This window comes from Homalodisca vitripennis, chromosome 4 (assembly GCF_021130785.1).
Source record: "Homalodisca vitripennis isolate AUS2020 chromosome 4, UT_GWSS_2.1, whole genome shotgun sequence".
NCBI lineage: Eukaryota > Metazoa > Arthropoda > Insecta > Hemiptera > Cicadellidae > Homalodisca > Homalodisca vitripennis.
The window spans coordinates 200,964,943-200,992,514 of NC_060210.1; the positions used below are offsets into that span (position 1 = coordinate 200,964,943).

At 34.7% G+C, this 27,572-nt stretch overlaps 1 protein-coding gene across 2 annotated transcripts; it reads left to right on the forward strand.

Moving 5' to 3' along the window:
• Positions 1-162: 162 nt before the first annotated feature.
• LOC124360898 (alpha-taxilin) lies at positions 163-27,431 on the forward strand. Of its 2 annotated transcripts, none has more exons than XM_046814884.1 (10): positions 163-302; positions 1,495-1,594; positions 3,970-4,389; positions 5,973-6,119; positions 10,331-10,525; positions 11,010-11,138; positions 15,337-15,495; positions 18,330-18,546; positions 23,537-24,297; positions 26,862-27,431. In XM_046814884.1, exons 2-10 carry the CDS (start codon positions 1,529-1,531, stop codon positions 26,886-26,888), a joined length of 2,121 nt encoding a protein of 706 aa, XP_046670840.1. In that variant the 5' UTR covers positions 163-302; positions 1,495-1,528; the 3' UTR covers positions 26,889-27,431. The 2 variants fall into 2 exon arrangements, with proteins under 2 accessions (XP_046670840.1, XP_046670841.1); XM_046814885.1 differs by lacking the exon at positions 163-302 and adding an exon at positions 1,077-1,191.
• The last annotated feature ends 141 nt before the right edge of the window (positions 27,432-27,572 follow it).

The following is a 27,572-nucleotide window of genomic DNA, read 5'->3' on the forward strand; positions in this document are numbered from 1 at the left end:
GACAAGTATGATATCTGTTTGAAAATAAAAATAGTCGATTCGATATAAAACTTTAAAGAGAATACCCTTTCACATCCTATGATTTATAAAGCCCCACAACAATCATCACTCCAAACCGAATGTCCCCCGCCCGTCGTCTTTAGTAGTTATCTATAAATAAATCCGTGTCCGAAATAACACGGCTTCCTCTCACTCACGGGCCTCTTCTGTTGCTAGCTCCTGTTTTCATTTCTTTTTATCTTCTCTACATCTCTTTATTAGGAAATTCCGATTGCAATAGTGAACTGAAACCAACAAATTATGTGAGTATATTTTTTAAAACATCTCGTGATTATTATAAAGTGCATTGTAAACATTTTAGGCTAAAAAATTTCGATTCAATACACATTTATGTAATCACCAATACTTACTCTGGAATCATTGTATTTGTATTCTATTATATTTATATTTTTAATGTCAAATGAAATGAAATAAACAAGCCTGGTAGAAATATATACGTATATAAGGGCACGTGCTACCAATGCACGTGTCATGCTTTATGTTAACTTGTAAAATTGAGAATAAATGTATTTTTTATTCATTTTTATAAGATGTTTTATAGGTTTTAATACGGATTCAAGCAAATAATGCTGCTGAAGGTTTCACCAACTGTTGACCTAAATACCTCAGTAACGTTCCAATAAACACGTCCGTAAAAGACAAAGGAGTATTAACACAATTCAAAAATAGTCTATGAGCTGCTACGAAATAACTTCTGACACTCATATATGCAAACAAATTAGTGATGGGATAAATATTTATCATATCAGTAATAATCTTTAGTTTTATACATTACATTATTGAAAAAGAACTATAATACTTTATTTTATCATATAGTTGTAATAACAAAATACCATTTTTGGTATTATTAAAATGTGATTAAACAATATCTAAATTCTAATACTATGTCTTGTCATATTTCCAACTTACACCATTTTCACAATGAACTAGAGATGAAGAAAAATATTGTTATTATATGAGATTAGTAACATAAGAAATCACACCTTGTTCATAGTTTTTGTTTTGTTGGCTATCATGTAATTTACATAACCTTACAAATTCGGTATTGTTGAATTGTTCTTAGGTTCTGCTTTGCTTTAGTTTAGTTTTGTTTTCATAACCTATCACCGTTACAGAGGATTTGATATAGCGGTAATTGTTATTTATTGTATACTATAATTTTCATATATGTTAAATAATGAAAATGAATTACTTTTTTATTGTTATTATTTAACCATTTGTCTTAATTATTTGGCAGTAAACTGTAATAAGCCTACACATGTGAAATAGCTTATTTTTTATAAATTTTCAGCAATTAGGTTTATCCAGTGAAAGGTTATATAAATTCCCATTGTCCCATTATCTGAAAATAATTACAGGTTACAGAAATTAGATGTAATATGTTTGTAACTGATTTTAGCCTGCTTCTGTTTTTAACAACAATTTTATTTTCAGCCTTGTTGATGAGATTTTGAAGACTACCCTAGCCATGGAGAGCAGCAATGCTGGAACAGAAGTTGCAAACGTTGGTACTGACAAACCAACCCAACCAGTAGTAAGTAAACCCTACATTACAAAGCAAGCATTTTGTTGGAGTGTTTGTTCATGTTAGTCTATTATACATATACGGTAATAATTATGAGATGTAATCAAAGCCTCTAATAATATGAAAATAATTTTAGTGTAAAGATGATAAACAATATCAGAAAACCAACTGCTAGAGTTGCAAATATTATTTTGTTTTTGAAGTTATTAGCGTTATTAGCTTACTCTACTCGTCTTCAAGAACAAAACTATCTATTACGTTTTTTGGATTGACTTTATTTCAAAACTTAAATCCTTTGTTGATTTTTAAAATGGAACATGCTTATGAAGTTTGGATAGATGATGTGAATAGTATTGGTTAGATAAAATAGAGTAAAGTTAATAAAATATTCTCCCCATAAGAGGTGAAATTACTTCTTAGGTAGAGTGGTTATTTGTGAGCCTTGCATTTAATCCTGGTTAGGGTGGTAGGCCCCTGGATATTGAGTTTTAGGTCGAGTTTACACTGTAAGTGTATTCTGTTCATTCTATTTAGCCTCCAAACTTAAAACTGATATTGCGGTAGTTAATTTATAAATAGGACATGATAAACTATGTTTTCACAAACTAAGATAAAGTTAATTATTAGAATTAATCCATCTAGGTTTAGAAAAATCTATATTCAAAGAGTAGCCAAAATTTTATACTTATAGGAAAGCTTATTTTTATAGGATACCACCAAACTTTATTGAAATATATTTGTTGTGGCGAAAGATTAGGTTTAAAATAAAGTTTATGTAGACCGTTATGCTGGTTAGGAAAAGATGATTTGTCAAATCTTTGGAATTCTATCTTTTCTTATGTATTAAAATTTACAGGTCTGTTACCATGTGTGGTATAATAATACCACATCACTTATCTCTGGAATCTCTCTTCCAGTTATTCTGGATAGCTTTCTTAAAAACGTTCTCCAACTTTGATTGTTTTAAAAACTCCACATGTATCACCTCTAATGATCATGAAGGGGATTATAGGAAAAAGAATAAATTTGTTGCAAGAAGTATCGTATCACACTTCCAAACCATAAATCTTGTTGTTCAGGAGGGTTTTTTTATCTGTTATAGAAATTTGAGAGTACAATATTTGTATATGCTGTGGTACTATTTTTAACATGGGAACCAATTTTTTTAAATTCAAAGAAAGGTGTTCTTACCAAGTTGTTTCAAAGGGATTTCTGTGGTGACTTAATTGCATAGGAATACTTTGCAAATCGAACATACTGTAGTTTAATGAAAATTGATAGAATCACATATATAAAATAAAGTCGTGTTAGTTATACCATTTATAACTCGAGAATGGTTGGACCCATTTTAATGATTTTTGTGTTTTTGGATTTGTCTTTGTTGGGAATAGGATAATAAGTATTAAAATATCATAAAAGTTCACAGAATTCCCCCCCCCCCCCCCTATTGGCCTATAAATGTTGTGGGAAAAACCCATAAAAAATGCATTACAGCAAACATATGTTATTAAGTGAAAGAGACTGTTAAAATTTAATTAGCTGTTCTGTGTAATCATTTAACAAAACGGTTATATGTTTACGTCATTTAATTACCATTTTAAATTTCTTTTCATTTATAGTTTGAAAGCATAGAGCAAGCTTAAAAGTTACACATTTTATTTCAACTGTTTCTACAATCACTGTTGAGCACTATCATTACTATCCAGATTATACAATTCAAATTTTAAGTAAAAATACACCTTTAACTGTAAAATTGAGCTAATATAAACTATGCCCGTGCTTGATGAGTGGAGTAATGCAGATATCAAATTACTATCTTACGTTGGCTACAAATATAAAGAATGTTACAAAACCCACCTTAGTTCTTTTTTGACCAAAGTATGGTTTTTAGCACTGCTTGCGTACATAATTTCTTGATCGGGCCAACGAAGCAAGCTCATGGCATCAGAAATATAATTTATTCGATCCATAAGTGCTCATAAACACGCAAAGCCTAAAATAAAAACCATACGCAATTTCGCTTAATGTCTGAGGTTCTCAACCATGAATACTAATAATATGTTCCTAACATATATGCCTACTTCCGTTTCAAAATTACATTGAGCACCATAATTTATTACATCGTATATGCGTCAACTGAAAGCTAATGACTCGACTTTATGACTCCTGTCCACGCTAAGCTAATATAGTTCAGTTGTATACAAGAAAAGTCATAGAACATTGGAGAGAAATTAGAGTTATTTCTCAGATGCTTAGAAAGGCTGTTTTATCTTAAATGGATCATGAGCTTTGGATCATTTATCTCAGGAGAGTAATAACGACAAATTGCGTGCGAAGCTGTGGGTAACTGCTAGTTCTGTACAAAATGATGTTTCTGATTGTAGGTTTCACCAGTGCCAGACTTAGTCACCAATGTACCTGCTTCCACTGCCAGTACAGCTACACCAACGAACGTTCCCCCAGCCACTGCAGCCAACACGACCCCATCTGGTTCCGCCAGCGCTGAAGCGACCTCGGCTCCACTGAAACCCCAACCTCCCACGACCAAACCCACTCCTGCGGTCGCTGTCAAGGCTCAGTCGGGAGCGACACCGACGACTAATAGAGCCACATCACTGCCCTCTGCCGCCAGCGAGGCCTCTGTCAAGAACCGGACGTCTCGTGAGGACAAGATACGCAAGAAGGATGACAAAAGTGTTGATCACGTACTGAGAGCCCTCAACAGCCTCAATACCTCTGAGGAGAAACTTGCGGCAATGTGCAAGAAGTATGCGGATATCTTTGATGAACACCGGAAGCTACAAGTGAGTAACGATATCAATCTTTTAAGGATTCCTGAGAGTTCACTGGTTTGAAGAGAACCGGGAACTATAAGGATTTTATATCCAACTATGTACAGAGATATAAAAATTGAATGATGTAATTTTGTTGATAATTATTTGATTATTCAGATATTGTTCATTGTAAATGATTTGTCTTATTCTGACTGTTGGCTGATTGGATGCCAAGAAAGTGGGGGTAGGTCTACTGATAATCAAACAAAAGTTTCTACTACCGGATAGTAAAGTATCTCTGGTACTAATTGAAGCCCACTGAATTCATAAAGTAGGTAGTATTTAGTGATTCAATAAATTACATGTAAATCATTACAGGACTAAGCAATACATCATGACCAAAGAAGTGGGTCATCTAGCATTGGGTGTATTGATTGGGGCTTCAAAACCTACTTAACATCTTAATTGCTTTTAGTTAATTGACTTGTACCAGATTTTGTATTGGATAAAGGACTTTGACAAATTAGATTTTTGTTTACAGAACTATTGTTAGTACTTGGTATTATCCAAAGGCCACTCTGTCCCTATCTAGACGTATTATTACACTATATAAATAGGTTTAGATTATGTTATCATAAATATGATACAACTAGTACCAAAGTTAACCTTTAAGAGTGCTCACATGATCTGAGGTTGAATTTAGGTATTATCTTAAGAGATGTTTTTCTTTTTTCACCAGAATCCTGCACTGATGGTCAGGGGCATTTCCGATCCCTACTTTCCGAACCTCAAAGTGTATGATCTGGGACATGATCTGAGGTCAGGAAAGTACCAATTGGAAATGCCCCTGGAATCAGTTGCTCCTTTGGTGCCATCCCGCACTTTTGGCAAAAATAGAAAAACATCACTGAGAAAGTACCTAAATTCAGGCTCAGATCACGTGAGCGCTCATAGGTGTTAACTTTAACTTTTTATGTGTATAATACAAGTACTGTATATATTACCTACTTATATAGCCTATAACAAATTGTAGATAGGGACAGAGTGGCCTCTGGATAATACCAAAATAACCTATTGTCTTTTCTAATACACTCTTTAACAAGTCTTGGATGGAACTAAATACCAGCTAAACTGTGAACTAAGTATCAATAAGTTACCAAGTTTAAGACTATATGGTGTGTATGAGTAAGGTGTTCTGGTTCTATTGACTATTAACATCTTATGTCTATGTTTTGTGGGATGAAAAAAATTGGTGGTGTTGGTGAAAGAAATTGGTGTGACAGGCAATACAAAGAGGTAGATGTTAAGCCATTTGATTAAACAACAAACTAAGAAATGAGCTAGAGTTCTTGTATTCAAAAAGCAACAGTCTATAAGACCACATCAATTCCACTATCGGTGAATAGATATGTTCCACAGGGATCGTTCCTTGGTCTACTGTTGTTTTGTTCACTTCAGTTACAGAAAAATTTTATCTTAGCCAAGTAGGTGGCTCACTTCTCAGGCAAGGTAACAATGCAAGTATTGTATTGTATGGTAGCATGGGATTGATGCATTCTCTCCCTGGAGACCACATGTGCAGTTTTTGTGTTATACTCTGATGCTGGTTTCAGTTACTGCAGAAGCAGTCGGAGAAGCGCTGTAGCATGCTGCAACGTGAGAAAGAACAACTACAGGCGGAGCAGAGCAAAGCTATCCTGACCCGCAGTCGTCTAGAAAATCTGTGTCGCGAGCTGCAACGCCAGAACAAGGCCATCAAGGTAGTCGCTTAAAACCCACCAAAAATGTTTAGTAAATTTTGAAATAACCAACACTGATGTTATGATTATCAGGAACTTGTGTCAAACTATTCTAGTCTACGAAAAACATAAAAATTCTTGTTCTAAGTTAATTTTGGATTGAGTTCAACCGTAATAGATACTTTTTGTGATGAAAAAGTTTATCTTGGTTTCTTTACATTTTTAGTTGTATTTTGATCTGTGAAAGCAATAACTTATTATTTTTATCTGAAGAGAACAGTTATGATTTTGTCTACAAAAAGTTGCTTTTAGCAGGCAGTGGCGATTTAAATGATTTTTTTCACCATTTATAGTCCTTTCAGTTATTTCAAATGCCATAAACCACATCTACAAAAAAGTTCTCTGCAAAACATAGTTTAAATTTTGGATGAAAATGCAATGAAACCATGGGACCATGTACCAATCAGAGACTTGCCAGAACTGTCTGGTTGCAGGAACCAAAATAAATTTCCATGTAAAGTGAGAAAGGGTTGGTAACCTATTTGGTATTTTTATTTTGGATATGGAGTATTCTAGTTTTGGAGTAACAAAAAAAACATGCCACTGTTTGAAGCGTATCTATTATGTGTTTGTAGTTTCTATTTTGGTTTGAACACCAAACACTTCCGCTTCTTTAACAATAGGCATAGGGGAGGTGTTTATATTTTCATTATTTATCTGTTGTTTGATAATGCTTTTATTGCTGCATCATGACCATCTGTTAGCAGCTATACACAACTGTTAAATTCATTATTGTTGTAATTTTCCTTAGATCTTTTGGATATACCCTAATACTTTGCCATGAGTTCCAAATAAGGAGAATGTCTGAGGGTGCTAAATTTTCACTGTATATAGGGTGAATGATTATTCAGTTTCCATTGAAACTTGTCCAGCCTGTCAGTGTAGTCCTAGCTGGCACTATGATTTAGTAAAGTCTCATAATACCTGTCAGCATTTATTGTCATTCATTATAACTTCCATACACACTTCAAAAATTTGTCAATTAATTTGGAGTATTTCCATATGTGTTATTCTAATAGTACTCAGTTTTCTTACGTGTTATTCCAACAGTACTCAGGTTTCTGGTGTATTATCCCAATTATACTCAGGTTTCTGGTGTGTTATCTCAACGGAACTGAGGTTTCTGGTGTGTTATCCCAACAGTACTCAGGTTTTTGACGCTTTATTATAACAGTACTCAGGTTTCTGGTGATTATCTCAACAGTACTGAGGTTTCTGGTGTGTTATCCCAATTATTATACTCAGGTTTCTGATGTGTTATCCCAAAAGTACCCAGGTTTCTGATGTGTTATCCCAATTGTACTCAGGTTTCTGGTGTGTTTATCCCAATTATACTCAGGTTTCTGGTGTGCTATCCCAATTATACTCAGGTTTCTGATGTGATATCCCAACAGTACTGAGGTTTCTGTGTGTGTTATACAACAGTACTCAGGTTTTTGGACGCTTTATCCTAACAGTAGTCCGAATCTGATGTGTTATTCCTATCAGTACTCCGATTCTGGTGTATTATCTCAACAGTACTCGGATTCTGGTGTATTATCTCAAACACTACTCCGATTCTTGTGTATTATCTCAACAGTACTCAGATTCTGGTGTGTTATCCCAACGGTAACTGAGGTTCTGGTGTGTTTATCCCAACAGTACTCCGATTCTTGCGTATTATCTCAACAGTACTCCGATTCTTGTGTATTATCTCAAAACTACTCCGATTCTTGTGTATTATCTCAACAGTACTCCGATTCTGGTGTGTTATCCTAACAGTACTCAGGTTTCTGGTGTATTATCTCAACAGTACTCCGATTCTTGTGTATTATCTCAACAGTACTCAGATTCTGGTGTGTTATCCTAACAGTATCCGATTCTGGTGTGTTATCCTAACAGTACTCCGATTTCTGGTGTATTATCTCAACAGTACTCGGATTCTGGTGTATTATCTCAACACTACTCCGATTCTTGTGTATTATCTCAACAGTACTGAGGTTTCTGGTGTGTTTATCTCAACAGTACTCCGATTCTTTTGCGTATTATCTCAACAGTACTCCGATTCTTGGTGTATTATCCTCAAAACTTACTCTGATTGTTGTGTATTATTTCAACAGTACTCCGATTCTCGTGTGTTTATCCCAACGGTACTGAGGTTTCTGGTGTATTATCTCAACAGTACTCCGATTCTGGTGTGTTATCTAACTCTGGTGTATTATCTCAACAGTACTCAGGTTTCTGTTGTATTATCTCAACACTACTCCGATTCTTGTGTATTATCTCAACAGTACTCTGAATCTGGTGTGTTATCCCAATAGTTCTCCGGTTTCTGGTGTATTATCTCAGCAGTACTCCGATTCTTTTGTATTATCTCAACAGTACTCCGATTCTGGGTGTTATTATCCTAACAGTACTCAGGTTTCTGGTGTATTATCTCAACAGTACTCTGATCTGGTGTGTTATCCTAACAGTACTCAGGATTCTGGTGTATTATCCTAACAGTACTCAGGTTTCTGTTGTATTATCTCAACAGTACTCCGATTCTCGTGTATTATCTCAACAGTAGTCCGAATCTGGTGTGTTATCTCAACAGTACTCCGATTCTTGTGTATTATCTCAACAGTACTCCGATTCAGGTGTATTATCTCAAACACTACTCCGATTCTGGTGTGTTATCCCAACGGTACTGAAGTTTCTGGTGTATTATCTCATCAGTACTCCGATTCTTGTGTATTATCTCAACAGTACTCCGATTCTTGTGTATTATCCTAACAGTACTCCGATTCAGGTGTATTATCTCAACACTACTCTCGATTCTGGTTGTGTTATCCCAACGGTAGTCCTGAAGTTTCTGGTGTATTATCTCATCAGTACTCCGATTCTTGTGTATTATCTCAACAGTACTCCGATTCTGGTGTGTTATCCCATAGTACTCGGTTTTCAACTAACTACTCCGATTCTGGTGTGTATTATCTCAACGGTACTGAGGTTTCTGGTGTGTTATCTCAACAGTACTCCGATTCTTGCGTATTATCTCAACAGTACTCCGATTCTTGTGTATTATCTCAAACAGTACTCCGATTCAGGTGTATTATCTCAAACAGTACTCCGATTCTGGTGTGTTATCCCAACAGTACTCAGGTTTCTCGTGTATTATCTCAACACTACTCCAATTCTTGTGTATTATCTCAAACAGTACTCCGATTCTGGTGTGTTATCCCAACAGTACTCAGGTTTATGGTGTATTATCTAAATCCCTCTGTGTATTATCTCAACGGTACTGAGTAATCAGACTTCTGCGTATTATCTCAACAGTAACTCCGATTAGTATTATCTCAAAACTACTCCTGATTCTTGTGTATTAGTACTCCGATTCTGGGTGTGTTATCCCACAGTCTGGTGTATTATCTCAGCAGTACTCCGATACTTTTGTATTATCTCAACAGTACGATCTTCTCCGGTATTATCTCAACAGTACTGATTCTGGTGTGTTATCCTAACAGTACTCAGGTTTCTGGTGTATTATCTCAACACTACTCCGATTCTGGTGTATTATCTCAACAGTACTCCGATTCTGGTGTGTTATCCTAACAGTACTCAGGTTTCTGTTGTATTATCTCAACAGTACTCCGATTCTCGTGTATTATCTCAACAGTAGTCCGATTCTGGTGTATTATCTCAACAGTACTCCGATTCTTGTGTATTATCTCAACAGTACTCCGATTCAGGTGTATTATCTCAACACTACTACTCCGATTCTGGTGTGTTATCCCAACGGTACTGAAGTTTCTGGTGTATTATCTCATCAGTACTCCGATTCTTGTGTATTATCTCAACAGTACTCCGATTCTGGTGTGTTATCCCAATAGTAACTCCGGTTTCTGGTGTATTATCTAAACTGTACTCCGATTCTTGTGTATTATCTCAACAGTACTCAGATTCTGGTGTGTTATCCCAACAGTACTCAGGTTTCTGGTGTTTATCCCAACAGTACTCAGGTTTCTGGTGTTTATCCCAACAGTACTCAGGTTTCTGGTGTTTATCCCAAAAGTTCTCAGGTTTCTAATGTGTTCCAAACATGATTTATATTAATTTTTATTCTTTCCATAAGTTTTGGTATGTATTAATTGTTGCTAGTAGTAGTCAGTGTTTTAAATTTATCCAATAATTGTTGGTCTTTTGTTGTTTAGGATGAGAGTTTGCTGAAGATACGAGAGGAAGAAGAAAAGCGCAAAGAGGTGTCGGCCAAGTTCCAGACAACAATGAATGAGATAACAACATTGATGCAGCAGAACAACGACAAGAACATGAAACTCCGAGATGATAACATTGACATGACCACCAAACTGAAAAATATCTGTGAACAGTACGAAATAAGGCAGCAGGTACTTGTATAACACTTCAAGTAAGGAAACGTTACTCTACTGGGCGTTAGTTTGGTTCATTGAAGAATTTGATCTGATAGTTTCATACAATTGTACATAATTAAGGCAAGATATGTAGGTAGTGTTACTTCATTTAATATTTATATTACAAAGCTAAATATGATGGATGGAAGCATTAAACCTGATTATTTTCCAACAAACAAAGTCATAAAACAATTGACTTTTAAAACATTGTATACTTTAGTATTATACAGTTTTAAAAGTAGTGTTACCACAAGGTAGGTAAAGCAAATATATTATTTTATTGGAATTTATAATATTCAGATTCAGTAAACTGTAAAATAATATTTTTCCATGAATGATGTGTCACACAGCACCTAGGGTATAAAATATATCCAAGCTGTGGTACTTTGTAGCCCCAATTAGCTCAAATTATTGGGGTTTTATCGTGTACAAGTAAAACATAGGCTGCTGTATGTTCCAGCAAGTGGAGCGGATCAGCAAGCAGATGCAGCTGGAGCAGCAACTGGCCGATGCCAAACTGTCCAAACTCAAGATGGAGATGGCAGCGGAACGAGAAGTGTTGTTGCGAGAGAAACAGCAGCTCTTGTTGGTAGGTCTGAATGGATTGGGAACATTCCTTGTGTATTTTTCACAGTTTTTTTAACCATTTTCTGTACTGTGAGTTATTTTTATGGGAGTGAAATAATAATGGTAACATTTGCTAACGAATTTTAGTTATTCCGTTTAAAATTAATTGTACAACCCTCTAGGTTGTGCTAGGATTGAAGTATAATAAGAGGAGGAATTATTGTATATTTGTTCTATTGCTACACAAGTTATTTAGATTTTCTAGAATTTACTGTACCATAACAATGACAGAAAATATTAGACTCATGGAAATGTAATAAAACCTCCTTTGTACAGCTTTTACTACTAATGTTAAACATGTTGTGTACCTTCTTATAATAAAATAAAATTAGCCTAAAATTTATGAAAGAGTTAGAAAAATTATTTTACAGATTTTTTTTCTCTGAGAAGGAAAGAATAAACATTTCCTTTTATTTGAAAGCAGTTACCCAAGAATAATTAATGTTGAATCCTTCCTTCCCTTTCATGTGCTGTGTTTGCTCTTCCATATAATGTTTTAACCTATCTGATGATGCTATACTGTAGCACACAGTCGTTTAGAATAAGTTTCAGAAAAGATATAAAATTTTATTGTTTAAGCTATTCGACATAACAAAATGCAGATAAAAAAATAATATACTTTTTGACTACTATCTAGTGACAAGTTAATTTTTTTCTGAAGCTCTACATACAGGTCAACCCAGAGACAAGTCAATACAATGATAGGGTCATATTAACTTACCCAACTGAGTAAATAGAATATTTGCACTTTTCATATTTCTTTCCAGGGGTAGAGTACAATAAGCGGACCCGGTTTTTTATATCGATTAATACAATCATCGATACTTAATATTCATTTATCGAATATGCGTTTATAAATCATATCAACGTACCTATAGCCATAATCAAAATATATTTTAAATTAAAATACCTAATATAATTCTAGTGATAATGTTCTAAATGAGTTATAACGATCAAAGTCAAATTCTTTATTGCCATAAACAGATTGTATACATGTATGACATCGTCAATATTTAAACAATGATACTAATAAATGTATTTAATAATTAGTACAATATAAAATGAACTCTTTTACATCATAGATACTTACTTAATTCAATCAACAATGACTTAAGCTTAATTTTAAATTTATTGTCATCTAAGCATTTAATTTCCCTAGGTAACATATTATAAATTTTAATCCCCATTTCATATGTTGATTTAATGGTTGCTTGGTAATTGCATTGCCTGATTCTAAGCAAGTTTCTTTGTCTAGTATCATGATCATGAATTGAACTATTTGTAGGTAAAACATTTAAATTTATCCTAACATACAATAATAACTGTAGTATATACAATGATGTAACAGTCAGAATACCTACATCTTTAAATAAAGGCTTACAGTGAGTCCTACAGCTAGCATTGCACATAATTCTTAAAACTTCCTCTTTTGCAAGATTAAAAGTTTTTTTTATATTACTATCACAGCCCCAAACAATGATTCCATAAGATAAATGACTTTGTAATGTATGCATAATATACTGACAATAATACATCTAGAGTTACATATTGTTTCAGTCTTCTAATCATAAAGGTACCTTTAGAAATCTTATTACAGACATTTACAATATGAGCCTCCCATTTAATATTTGACTGCAACAACACACCCAAAAAACTTAACATCATTGACATCAATAGAGTTACTCAAACTAAATTTAATACATTGAGTTTTATCTTTATTTATTTAGACATAAACCATTGGCCGCAGTCCAATCCTCAGCTACAGAGTTAAAAATGAGACATTATTTGATTTACTAGATTTATATTTGAACAACTAATTTGTATTGCTAAGTCATCTGCATACATAAAATATGATACACAAACATTATTAAGGGCAGAGGGCAAGTCATTAATATAAAACAATAAACATAGTTGGTCCTAATATTGACCCTTGTGGCACACCTGTAATTACTTCCAAGTATTGAGAGAAGCAACCATTATAAAACACTGATTGAAACCTATCAGATAAATATGAAATGAACAAGTTTAACAGACTTTTCATCAAATCCATAAAATTTGAGTTTATTTAAAAGTATCACATGAATCAATAGTGTCAAAGGCCTTCGACATATCGTAAAAAACTACCAACCACAAATTTTCTTGCGTCCCACATTAATTGTACACTCCTTCACATAATCGACTAACGCCATACTGGTACTCTTCCCTGGTCTAAAGCTATACTGACTATTGGAAAAAAAGATTATTATGTTCAAAATACTTAATTACTTGGTTATTTAAAAGAACTTCAAAAACCTTAGATACAACAGGTACTATTGACACGGGACGATAATTAACATAGTCACCTGTTGAGCCCTTCTTATGCAAGGGAACAACCTTCACTAACTTAAGACATTGTGGGACAATACACCCTTCAATACAGATATTAAACAAGTATGACAAAATTTCAGCAATAAATGGTGATGCCCAATTTTAAAACATGAGAGTTGAGATTGTATACATCTAAACATGAACTATTACTCAAAGATAAAATAGCTTTATGAACCTGTTCAACACTAACACAGCCAAATGAAAAAGTTGAATTTACATTATCTTAACTTATCAAAGATAGTATGACATATCATGTATTTGCTGAGGCACTTCTTGGACAATAGACTCAACTTTACTTACGAAAAAAATTATTAAAACCACTACTAGTTAAATTTACATCAACCTTATTAACAGAGGAACATTCATTAGCACCAAAGGGTTTCTTTTACAATTGACCAGATTGCTTTTAGGTTTATCTATAGCATTCTTAACTTTATTACCATAATGAGCTCGCTTGGCTTGCCTTACATTGCATTTATACCTTGATTTCAGAACTCTGTATGAATCCTTAAAACAAACCTGGACCCAGTATTTTTAAACAATTCATACATTAACAAACATTGCTCTTTCACTAATCTAAGCTGCTCATTATACCAGTTTGGTTTTTTAGGCTTATTTTTAACAACCCTACTGTATTTAATAGGGCAGGCTATATCAACAATTTCTAAAAACAACTCAGACTTATCATTAACTGAGCTTAACTTATACAATACCAACCAGTTAACCCTGCTTAGCAGGAACCCAAAATATGCACTAGTGACATTATCAATTGATCTGGATATCTTAAAATTAGGCCTACTTTTAAAATTTTTTGTTACCAATTGAGACATCATTTTTGACATGGATCCAATTTACCTTTAAAAACCACGCTATGGTGGTCCAGACATTGCCATTGGTTGCACAAAAGCAGAACAAATTCTATCAGGATGCACAGATACAGCTATGTTGTCAATACATGTACCAACAGAATAACCATATAGGCTAGGTCTAGTAATATCATACACAGTATTCCTCAAGTTAAAACTCAAAAACAAGTTGTTTTAAAAACCCTATTATGCAAGCTGTCACTTAAAATATCTACATTAAAATCATTACATAAAATAATCGAGGCACCAGTTTTATTTTTATCAGATAAAATATTTAACACATTATGCAAGTTTTTCAATAAAAATATCAAAATTTTCATATACAGGAACTCTATAAACAAACGATTAGAACTGGAAATAGGAAAAACTCATAGATAATAATGTTATGATAACAACATAAAAACATTTATAACAGGAAATACGAAATATGCGTAATTATTTATATATTTTTCTCCTGTGTAGCAATGGTTAACCGTTTTCGGGAAGTTGTTAAAGCATCTTCTCTAGAAAATCGTACCTTTCTTCTGCACAAATACTCACAGAGATAATAATACTACGAGCAGGTCGGCTGATGTGCTTCTTTTTAACTTTCGTTTTATGGTCCTCCACGAGCTTTCGACTGTCTGTTATTATTTATAAAATAAAATATGTGCATTATATGAAAAAGTGCTTATAGTTGATACAAGTTAATTTTTGTTCAAAAATCAGTATCGGTTAGTTATATCGAAAATGTTATAATTAGGTAATATCGTTTGTCAATATCAGTATAACCGGGTCCGCTTATCATATTCTACCCTTTTCATGAGTATTGACATTCTTGGAAATAGTTTAATATTATCCTTGGCTAAACAGACAGAGAATTACTGTGCTCGAGTTAAATAACCGATAACTTGCACATCTGTACCTCATGCTTATGCTTTCTTGCAGGAGTTGCAGCAGTACCAACAGCGATGTACGGAGTTCCAGGCCACGGAGGTGAACCTGCGCAACCAGATCTCAATGTACAACGACAAGTACGACGAGTTCCAGAAGGCGTTGGCCAGGAGCAACGATGTCTTTGGAGGCTTCAAGGGCGAGATGGAGAAGGTCAGTTGCGGTGAATGTGTGTACGTTATATTAGTGGATAGAGTCCAAGAGTCAAACAATACAGATATGGCGGTTGAATTGGAAATGTATAGTAACAAGTTAGTTTAGCTCAGTTGGCCTTGTAGTAAGGTTCTCTGAAAAAGTGCTTGCTAGATGACATGTGTAGCAGATAACATGTGCTTCAATTTATTTAAAGAGTAAAAATGTTACTTTTTTGTAATTTATTTTATAGGGTTTTTTATAAGAACTAAAAACGTGAAATAACTCAGCTAGGCTAATATAATAACCGTTCATCCATAGGCTGCCAACTATTATAGTTGGTCGTCAAAGATTTTACTTCATCTCAATCAATCTTTTACCTGTATTTGGGTTGAATAATTATTATAAAGTAGAGTTATAATAGTTATTGAAATGACAAACAGCATAATAGCAGCTTTTGCTGATTTTCTCACTCTTTATGCTTTAAATAGCTTGAGAATTGGTTGACCATAAGATCTTTAACCCTTTCCACTCGGATTTTTTTCACTAGTCTGCCCCCTCAGCTCGTATTTATTTTAGCATATTTTCAGTAAAAACCCATTTTTAGCAAACTGGAAGTCAATAAAGTATACACATTATTATATTGTATAATAATTTTATTTTATTTCTAATTTATATTATAGAGATATAAAATTTGATACTTACACTAATAAGTTTTATATTTTAGCATGGTATGGTATCGTTCAAAACACTCTGCAGGATGAAGACCAGGATTTTTTGAACAGGTTTTACAATAGTAAAGTGTTTCCTTTCTTCCTCCTGGCACCTTTCTATTGCTACAAACAGCACAGTCTTTAGTTTTTTTTGTTGGATGAGCTGTAAGAAAGTGAGGTTGTTTGTTTAGCCTTTCTTCTTTTTCTACTGATGAAGGACGACCCCGCTTCAAACTCATAGGGTTACGGACATGGCCTAAAGTTCAGTGATGAGGATTTCTCTGAAATTCCTGTGTTGAATTGTTTTTTCTCCATGGTTTTGTTTATTCATGTTGAACAAGAGAAAGCTATTTACTATTGCCACTTCCAACATCCAGAAAAATAGCTTTCTCCACCACTTCAGAGATTTACGGGAAAATTTGTAGGAAGCAATATAGTGGTCTGCTTGGTCCACGCCACCCATATATCTGTTATACTGACAGATAACTGTTGGCTTTTGTATGTTTATTTGATGATCCTTACCTCTTCTTGAGATGGTGTCAGTATCATTGTTGTAGAAATTACTCAACATTACTACATCACGCTTATCCCGCCAAGCTAAAACTAAAGTGTTGTTTGTATGACGATAGGTCTTAGTTTCATATTTTTTCAATTTTAGTTTGCCTTTTTTATGCTGTTGGGCAAGCCCTTTCGATTAGTCATCACTGTTCCAGTTAAATGAATATTCATTTTTTTTAATTCCTCCGAAAGTTGTAAGCTTGTGTAGTATCGATCTGTAAATATATGAAAACCAGATCCTGCATTGTCACCCGATACTAATTTTTCTGCCAAATGCAATACAATTCTAGAAGTGAATGGTAGATCTGGGCGAACTAATGATTCAGTTGTAAATGAACCGTAATAAGGTTCAAAACTATGAACATATCCCGATCTTGAATCACTGAGTACAAAAACTTTCAAACCACATTTGGTTGGTTTTTGTGGATTGTAACATTTGAATTCCACTCTACCCTTGAAAGCCACGGTGCTTTCATCTACACTACATTCATAAAGTGGAACAAAATATTCTCTGAAGCGAGCTTGTAAATAGGTTACAACATTCTTTACTTTATCAGCCCTGGTTCTATTGTTCGTATCAGGATTTGGAGGAGATACATGAAAGCACCAAAATATTTGTAAAAACCTTTCCCTTGAGAAAACATTCACAAAAAACGGCTGGTAAAATACCCACTCAGAAGAAAAATAGTCTTGGATTGACGGCTTTGGATTCAGTGCCATATTTAGGGTGACTCCTAAAAAAGCCTTTATTTCTTCCAGAGAAACATTTTTCCAAGTGTTCCAGATAGATCTAGCTTTTAGGGGTCTCAGCTTGTTTATTTTCACTTGTGCGTAACGATTTGTTTCAGCAACAATGTCATTCAAAAGTTCAATAGTAAACATCAAGTGAAAAAAGTCTGAAATACTCACAGGTTTATTTACATTTGGCTCCTTATATCCACCTAACAAAGTGTAAGGAAAATGAGGAAAATCAGGTCCTTGATAAACAGACTAACTGTTGTCCAATCCATCATCACCACCACCACTATTTGCTGTTGGGCCTAGGTCTAGGCTATTGTCACTTCACTATCAGTTATGTCTTCCAGTGTTGGAAGAACTTCATCACAATCACTTTGCATATCTTCGTCAGAACTTGAATCATTGTCATTCTGTAATTCAGCAATAACTTCTGAATCAGAAAGAAAAGATGTACTTGGTAACGACATATCGAGTCACTAATGCGAACGCGTCTGAAAATTGGTTAGGAAACGTGACTACAATGACAAAGCTAAATAAATCAGCAGCCGACCAATCGTAGTTCAGCTGTCATTTATTAGTTCCTGAGAATGCCGTGCGATCGCAGCACCAATTGGAAACATCGTAGGCCGGCTAAAAATAAAGTAAAGCTGACGTCACTGCAATATCGGATGGCGTCCGACATACGAGTGGAAAGGGTTAAAGTTTTTGATTACAATATGGAAGATGTTTAGTTGATGTCAGGTTAACTTACCCGAATCATTATAGTAAACCAAATTACAAATACACTCTAGGATTTGCTAACTCAGAATGGATTCACATTTAACAAATTGTAATGTCATTGTGAAGATGTCCAAGAAGATCTGCAAGCTCGAGAAGGAGACGTCGTCGTGGAAGCAGCGATGGGAGAGGAGTCACAACGCTCTACTGGAGATGGCAGCCGACAAGCAGAAATCCGAGCAGGAGTTGGCAGTCGTGTCGCGACAGTTGGCCACCCTGCAGGGTCTCTGTCGTACCTTGCAGACCGAGCGGTCCAACCTGCTGGCCAAGCTCAAGATCTTCCAAGGTTAGCATCAGTCTGATGATGATAAGAGGTTTGAAAGGATGGCATGACAGAAATGTTATATAATAAATATTAAGGGAACAGAAACATGTTTTAAACACAGATAGTTGGTATAATTTAATATCTATTGACAACTAAGTGTCGAGTCGGACTGCACTTGCCAGAGTAACTCTAGCTAAACGTAATAAATTTGTAATCATGCCAGCTACATACGGGTCAATCCATATCAAGTGGTCCAAAGGTGGTTGCTTCAAGATGTTTATTTTATTTCATATTTTTACCATAGAAAGTACAATTCATTGGAAGTACAAAAATACAATTATTTCAATTTAAAGTTTTATTTCTCCATTGTTTAAAAAAACGCTTATTTCCAGGAATTTCAGAGCTCTGCGTTAAATTAAGTATCTCAGCTTCTATTCATCCTAGAACATTACAATAAAAACCAACCTCTTCAGAAAGATCTGAACATTAATAGGGATCTATGAGTATGCACCTAAAACTAAATATATAGTTCTAAATACCTGTTTAAACTTTAACACAACAAGATTACAAAAATGGATTTTAAAACATTTTTTATATAAGAAGGCAAATGACTATGTGTTTATTATTTTTTTACCTGATAGATATAGGTTGGTTCTCCAAATTCTGAAAGGTTCAAGCTGTGGACTTGCATAGGGTTTAAATAAAAATTTTCAAAATCGTAAAAATTTCAAAAGTTTGAAACTCAATATCTCTGTAAGGCATGAAAATAAAAATTTGAAATTTGGCTCAAATTTAGTAATAAATAAGAGTATTATCCTTGAAAAATTTTATTTATTTATTTTTTTTTTTTTTGTAGACTCAAGTGATTTCAAAATTGTAATAGATTAAAAAGTACTACAATAAATTTTATATCTCTAACGACATAGCAGCATATATACTTATTTTTTCAGTAGGGGTTCTTTTGAAATTGTAAATAAATGTGGTACTACAAGTTAATAAACTTACCTTCATTTGTGTAATTAATTAATTAGCATTGAGAAGCTCCAAAATTTCATCACAATATTTACATAATATTGTAGGTACGTTGCTGTGGTTAACTCTAATAATTCTATTTTCTATTCTCTATCTTCAATTTCAATAGACATGCTCATACTTTGGTATTATTTAACACTTTAACAGTATCATGATTTTTCATTCACTAACAGTATCATCCGGTCTCTCAGACTGGAAGTACTTTTATACACTTAAGTTTTAGTTTTGACTTGAATATCAAGATTTACTTCAATGTAGCATATAATACATGTATCTGTGAATTAGAATTGATCATTAAAATTGCTTTAACATTTTTTAACTTGTACAATTTTTAAAATAATTTGTATGTATGTATATGGAAATGGAAATTGAAACAACGTTTTTCAACAAAAAAAAACCACTTCTTTATTTATTTTAAAAACAAATACTATTGAATATCAATATTAGTAAGTTTACATCAGTTAAAATGGAAAATTTTTTCAGCTCAACACTTATTTGGTCCTAAAGTCATATCTTTGTGGCACAAGAAGTGGATACTTTCCTGCTACATTCCCAGGCAGATTGGTTGGTCACATTTGATGCATTTATAGTTTGTCTTCCTCTCCTTTACTGGTGGACACTTGGAGCAGGTTTTCCTTTTTTTCCAGTTTGTCACTTGGGATGCAGCCATTTTGGTTTTGGGGTTCTTGATTTCCAACATACCTTGTATGGTAGCCCTGATGTCACGTGGTAGGTTTGGAATGTCTAGGCGTCTGCTCATATGTGGCTTTATGAGTTCCATGGCCAGGTCTTTGATGAATTGGTTAATACAGGGGGATTACCTCGAAATGAAATACAAGATACAAGATAAAGGAGTTGGACACAACTAATATCCAACATTTGATAGAAAACTGCTTGGGGCCATCTCCTTGTTCTCCGGCTAGATGAATAAATTGCACATTTCATGTCCAGTAGGTCAACCCCTGCTTTAGTTTTATTGTAGTAACATACAATTTCAAGTTTGTTTTTTCTGTCCCCCTGTTTCAATGCTGTGGTGCATTGATGACACCAAGATTACCGCCTTATTCTTTTTTTGGCGTAACAGAAAGCAAAGTTGTATTGCCAGCAAATCCATACAGGGTTGATCCAACCTTTCTATCTGGGGATGGTAAAAATTCAGGAGGGATTTCTCTTTTGTTTTTCTTCATAGTACCTACGTTTATGTCAATGATCGGTCGCCAAGGGCATCAACACACTCAATAGAGGTAAAATAGTTGTCTCCTGTAATGTTTTTGTTACTATTTTCAATCCCCTTGCACAATCAAATAAACGATTGTGTTGGTTTTCCAAGTTGTCTTTCTTCTGCACTCAGTCCGATTCCATCTGTGTCTTTCCCTCTGTAAATGTAGGCATTTACTAAATACGAAGATAAAGAATCTGTCAAGCACATTATTTTGATTCCGTATTTTTTAGGCATGTAAACTTGGAACTTGCATTGGCCCCGGAAAGGGACCAGCATCTCATCAACAGTGACATTAGGTCCAGGTACATACAAATCTTTACAATTATTTATAAATTGCTGAAATATTTCACTTATGGGGGCAGCAGGGTCAGTTCTTTTCCTTATTTCCCTAGTTTGTTCATTATCAAAACGTAAACATTGCCAGCAACACTTCAAACTTTTTTCCCGTTATCATTGCTCTATATACTGGCCTGCTTGTAATGTCTTTGTTGAATATAGATTTTACATTTTCATGAGAAGATCTTGTAACTGAATGCAGCATAATTAGGCCTAACAGAGCTCTCAATTCCAACATATCAGTGTCTGTACTGACTGTTTTTTGTACCTTCAGCAATATTGGCTCGAATGGACTGTATTTTTTTATTAGTTTGTACTAAAAATTTCATTCAACATTTCAGGAGTAAAATAAACTGTCCCATACCTGTAATTTATTTGGGGCTTGTCCTAAGTCTCAGGCTCTTCTTGTCGGACCGGGAAATGGTCCTCTCAAAATGTTGTGTTGGGGTGTTCGTCTCTTTGTTTGTTTTCTTCACTTTTTTGCGCCAAATACTGTCGTCTTTACCCCAAAAGAATTCAGACTCCCCTCCGGAAGAACAAAATTTTCCACTGTATAGTGCATTTCACCTTCATCCTCTAATTGAGGTTCGTCATCTAAAATACTTCCGTCACTAGATTCACTGTCAGCATGTGAATGCACATAATCAGGATCCTGATCTGAATCGTCCACGTCTTCGTCACTTTCTTCCTCTCCATTGTTGTAAAGGAGGTGAAAAATACGTTTCATTGAAGTCTGTATCATTCACTCTTAGATCCCTAGAATGAGCCATACGAAACACAAAATAGAAAAAGAACTAAAAACAATAACTATATACAATAATATTTACAACCACAAAACTTCAAACGTAATGCGTATCATCCGGTATATCGGAGGGCCGGGACTCACCAGACACTAAGCGTATTGTCCGGTACAGGAGACCGTAACCAAAACAATAAAACACTGCTACGTGTCGAAGCAGTGCTCAAGGCCAACTGAGCGCTAGACATAAATAACGGTCGGTAGCTACTTGACAGCTACTAAGTGGGGGAAAACAGTCAATCAGGTGTACCAATTTCGTAACATTAAAATACCCGCCCGGTCTCAGAGACTGGTGATACGGTTAAATTGTTAAAGGCCACTATTTGTAGAAGAGTTTTTCTTACCGGGGACCTAAAAACTACATTATTAAAAAGAACAGACTTTATTTGACTTATTGTGAAAATTAAATATCATTATGACGATAGGTTCTTGTTTTCTCCCTCTCAAAAGGAAGTGATGTCGATGAGAAGGATACCATTCTGTCCTTATTTACTATTTGTTAGACTATACAAGTAGGTAAATACATACACACACATTATAAATATATAGATATTTAACAAGCGTGATCTGAGCTTGAATTTGGCTACTATTTTGAGGGATTTCTTTTTTTCCCAGAAGTGCAGCAGGGTGGCCAAAGGCGCTCACTGATAGCCAAGAGCATTTCCGATCAGTACTTTCCCGACCTCGAATCATGTGGCAATGTAATCTGACGTCAGAAAAGTTTAATCTGACGTAAGAAATAACTGGTCCTCCAGTTTATATTATTAACAAATATTTCACTTCTGGAACATTCCTCTCTGCTTTAAAACTAACAAAGGCTTATTCTAAATTCAAGCAAGGAAGCACTACCTAAGAAGCTAACTACTAGCCAATCTCATTAACACCCACCTTTTCTTAAGTCATTGAAAAGTATGTACTGAACAGATTACTGGACCAAATACGTACTAACTTGACTTAATGACTTCAATGACGTAAGAAAAGGTGGATGTTAATGAGATTGGCTGGTCGTTAGCTTCTTAGGTAGTGCTTCCTTGCTTGAATTTAGAATAAGCCTTTGTTAGTTTTAAAACAGAGAGGAATGTTCCAGAAGTGAAATATTTGTTAATAATATAAACTAGAGGACCAGTTATTTCTTCTTTTGCAGATTTTCAAGAGTTTTGTGGACACACTGTCATATTCCGCTGAGGTTTTAATTTTCATTTGGTCGCATGATTTTGTATATCTCTTACCGTGTTGTGGGCTGCAGTACCAGATTTTGGATATTCGGATTTGAACCTGACAATATCCTCTGGCCAATTTAGCTGTTAGCTATATAATATTGAGTCTTCCGCAATGTGTATAAAAAAAATGTAAAAGTGTTCTGCGATTTTTATAGGGTTTTAATATGCTCCCCTTGTGTTTAGTGTTAAGGGCAGAAGCTTATGATCTTTTGGATTTCTTTCTGTGTTTATCAATTTCCAAATAGCTTTTGATTTAATATAGTATCTATAATGTGAGTATGTGACAATTTTGGGCTGATAAAAATGCCAGAATAAATTGGAGATTGGTTTAATATTTATAAAGGAATTAATTAGTGTAATTTAGTGTTGATGGTTCAATAACACCATGTTATCTTATTTCAGCCGGAGGCCATGTTCCTTCAGAGAAGTCTCCAGCCACTCCAGTTGAAAAGTGTACAAAGCAATGTGACCAAGTGTTAAACCACTTGGATCAGTCCTTAAACCACATCAGCGAGAACAATCCGGTCTTGGACAGCTACACCAAGGACATCTTGGCTTCCTTTAAGGAGAGTGTGGCTGCAGAAGACACCTCAGCCACCCCGACCACCGACGGTGCTGTTCCCTCCGAGACTGTACCGGTACCGGTACCTGCCAGTCCTCTGCCGGACCTGGTCGGCACCACCTCGCCCTGTGTGTTGAACCAGATACCGGATGTGAACAGTGCTCTGTGTGAACGGCTGGAAGACATTTCCTTGCATCCCAGTGCTTCAGTGTTGCTCGAGAATACCGTCAATAAAAACCCTCAAGAAACTCAGTTAGGTGCGGTTGAAAATGAAAATCCGAGTGTGGATAAAAGTCCCGAGGACCCGACCAAAACAGAGTGTACCTTGCCGGTAGTTGTCGAGGGTAACACGACAGGTGACAGTAATATCGAGTCCACCGTGCCAGTGATACAAGAGATTTCGAGTTCCAAGGTAAATGAAGCTGAAACACTCCCGCAAGTGATTCCTGTGACGAACGGCGAAGCTCTCACAAACGGTTCAATGCCAACAGAGCCAAACTCTCAACAGCAAACTGTCCAGGATAAACCTTCAACAAATCTCCCAAAATCTCCAACTGCCAAGGGTAGTCCAGCAAAGTCCACTGACAGTGGGAAGAAAAAGGTAATTATTTTATATTCTATACATACTCACACTTATATGTCTAACATTCCACATAAAATATATTTCCAAAGGGAAAATTAGCTGTTGCAGTTGGTCTCTTAATGGTTTTCAAAAAAACTAAATACACAGGGTGGTCAAAGTTGGTCATATATGTTGTGTAATCACGTAGCATGTAAAGAAAGAAGAAGAAATATTTGTAGGAGAATTTACAATAAGAGAATTGAAGAATTTCTGTCAAGGAGAACTATTTTTCTTATTTTTTAATTTTTTTTAATTTTATATTTTTTTTATTAAAAATGTTCAAATGACAACTCCTGTCCATTATTATAGGAGGAACAACAAAGGAAGCATCTTGGCACAAACCTGAAATGTCTAGTTTCATGGCATTCAGAAATTCTTAAATCCCATATAAGTAAAATCTGGTTTACATTACCTTTTGTAAGATTAACAATTTTGAATAGGTTATTAGTAATTGGTTTGTCATCTATTTTGATCTAAGAAGTGTTACATTGCACATCCTTCCCTCATTGTTTACCATTTTCCAAAAAGGAGCTCCACTTCGGTTTGGGTCTTCTTCAAATTTTGAATGTACTGAGTAGTGGACCCCACTGAGTTAGATATATTCTCTCTCTCTCTCTCTCTCTCTCTCTCTCTCTCTCTCTCTCTCTCTCTCTCTCTCTCTCTCTCTCTCTCTCTCTCTCTCTCTCTCTCTCTCTCTCTCTCTCTCTCTCTCTCTCTCTCTCTCTCTCTCTCTCTCTCTCTCTCTCCTCTCTCTCTCTCTCTCTCTCTCTCCCTCCTCTCTCTCTCTCCTCCCTCCCTCCCTCCCTCCCTCCCTCCCTCCCTCCCTCCCTCCCTCCCTCTCACTCTCTCCCTCTCTCTCCCTCCCTCCCCCCCTTCATCCCCTATAAAATTCGTGCATGCCAACTTTACAAGTTTTGCTTTTGTTATAATTCAACACTTTTATCGTCAACTTGCAAATCATCATCTCTACAAAGTTTGGAACACAGCTTCACTTCTGAATTGTCTTGAAGGAGTTTTCTAATTGAGAAAATTTGATTAGGACAAGGACATTTTTGAGGGATCTTATGTAATAAAATTTAACTATTTGGTTGACTTTTTTTACTTGAGAAAATTTGTTAGTTCTCTTACCCTTTCACAAGTACGTATATTTGTCACTAATTGGTTTTTACTTTCCAGAACATTGTATTTTTAATATTTATGTAACAAAGTATTTTTCTAATTCTTTTGTAGTTTGATTTTAATATATATTGTTATTGATAAAGTTAATACTAGGGAATAAAGTTGATCACTTTTCCATGTAGAATTAGTGGGGAAAGAAATAACAAGCTGTGTAAAATGTCATGGAAACATATCTGTTAGTGCCATGTGTAAACTTTATAGGTGAATGTCAGTGTCAGCTGTTCCTTAATATTATCTTGAGAACAATAAAAATCTGTTGGTTAAATCTAAATTACAAAAAGATGAGCTACCTCTGGGTCACGTTTCCCTCGAATACCATTTTCATTAGTAACTGGCACAAAATACTCTCTACAAACCTTAGTATTTTTTTTTTCAGTAAAAGTCAATTTTTAGTTCTTAACACGTTCAAGGGGATGGCTAATTTTTGCACGTTTTTATATGCGGTAACATTTTTCTACAATAATGACAAAAAAACCGAAATAGTTGTTTTACGTTAAATGCCTAAATATAATGAGAAAAGTATATAGGTTTCGTAATTTTGCATACAAAAATTATATCAATATGTTTTTTCAATATTTCTCTATGTACCCCCCGATGCGGTACACAGGTATGTATTTAAGCACAGGATCAAATTTAACAAACCACCAAGACAGGCAGACAATGAAAACGCAATAGGGAAATGAATAGCAACGTATACCCAGCGGGAACTACAACAGCAGTTGTGAAAGATCGTGTGTACCCGATGGGTTACATGTCGAAGTGAAAGCATTAAAAAAACATCAGAATTTTGATATTCGCTATTGTAATATATTATAAAAAGTATAGCACTATGTTTCGAGGATCGGAATTTACCCCCTTCTTTAGGCGTTAATAAACAATAATATAAACATGCACATGAAACGTATCCTTTCAAATCATTCATTATCAGTAACAGACTGTAAACAAAAATATTTTTATTATTTTGTGTGTCAAGTGACAACGGCCTGTAATACCAATAAGTCATAAAAAGGCTAAATTAAAAAAAATATAAAATTTTCAAATTTATTAAGTGAATGTTTTATATCAAATTGTGCTCAGGAGAATTAAATTGAAACTCACATGTCAGTTTGCAAGAAAATGGTGAATGAAACTTGTCTGCATCGGTTCATTAAATTTAAAGTCAAGTAGCTATTGCAGTTAAAGAATAAATTTCAATCAATTTTGACAGTGCAACAAAAAGTGGAAATAAAGTTAATAAATCTGTTCAACACGCTCCAGTTAGGTTAGCAATAAATGAACAATGAGAGATTTTATTTGTAAATTGTTGAACATTCTTAAAAAATCAATTTTGTAGGTTTATTGATATTAAGAATTGTTTTGTCCAGGAATCAGCCAAGAAGAAGAAGAAGTAAACGTGTGTGTGGTCAGAAGATTGTTGGTAGTGTTGGAACAGTCGGCAGCGGCAGCACACACACACACACCGTAGAGTCCCTCTAGGTCGGCCCACCGCAGAGTTTTGTGAACCATGTTTCGCTGACCTAACTTATACAGAACACACTATAGGATTTCCAGCTTTAAATTGAAACCAGTTTAACTGTCACTCGATTTTTGTATAACTTAGTTGTTTATTGTATCCACCCAGTTGTGAAACTTAACTCAATAAATAATTGTTCAAGTTTTAGAATTCTGAGATCTGATTGTTGAAGAAGACAAAAACAATATAGTATGAAATGATTTCATGAATATTCAGGGAATAAAAAATGGCTCAAGTATTATAAATTCTTAACTAGATAGCCTTTTCAGGGTTTGTGAATAATTTAGAGAATATCCGTAGAGTTCTAGCTTACAAGTGATTTTATATTTATAAGATTATATTCTGTACTGTATTGTTGACTTCTTTAGAATCAGAAATTAAGGTATTATATTGACTGATTTAATAAATAATATTACAATGATTTTGTTTTGTGTTCAATGATTTTAACCTATTCTTATAATTAAACATCATAGCATCGATTGTTGTATCAAAGGCATTCAAACCACTCAGATGATCCACAATACATTTGTATTGATTGCCTAGGAACAAGAACATTGTTAAT

Excerpts from the sequence above, each read along its gene's own strand:
- LOC124360898 (XM_046814884.1), top strand. The coding sequence starts at position 1,529 with ATGGAGAGCAGCAATGCTGGAACAGAAGTTGCAAACGTTGGTACTGAC. Across the intron at positions 1,595-3,969 it reads ACAAACCAACCCAACCAGTA|GTTTCACCAGTGCCAGACTT; the intron begins GTAAGTAAACCC and ends TTCTGATTGTAG. Across the intron at positions 15,496-18,329 it reads TCAAGGGCGAGATGGAGAAG|ATGTCCAAGAAGATCTGCAA; the intron begins GTCAGTTGCGGT and ends GTCATTGTGAAG.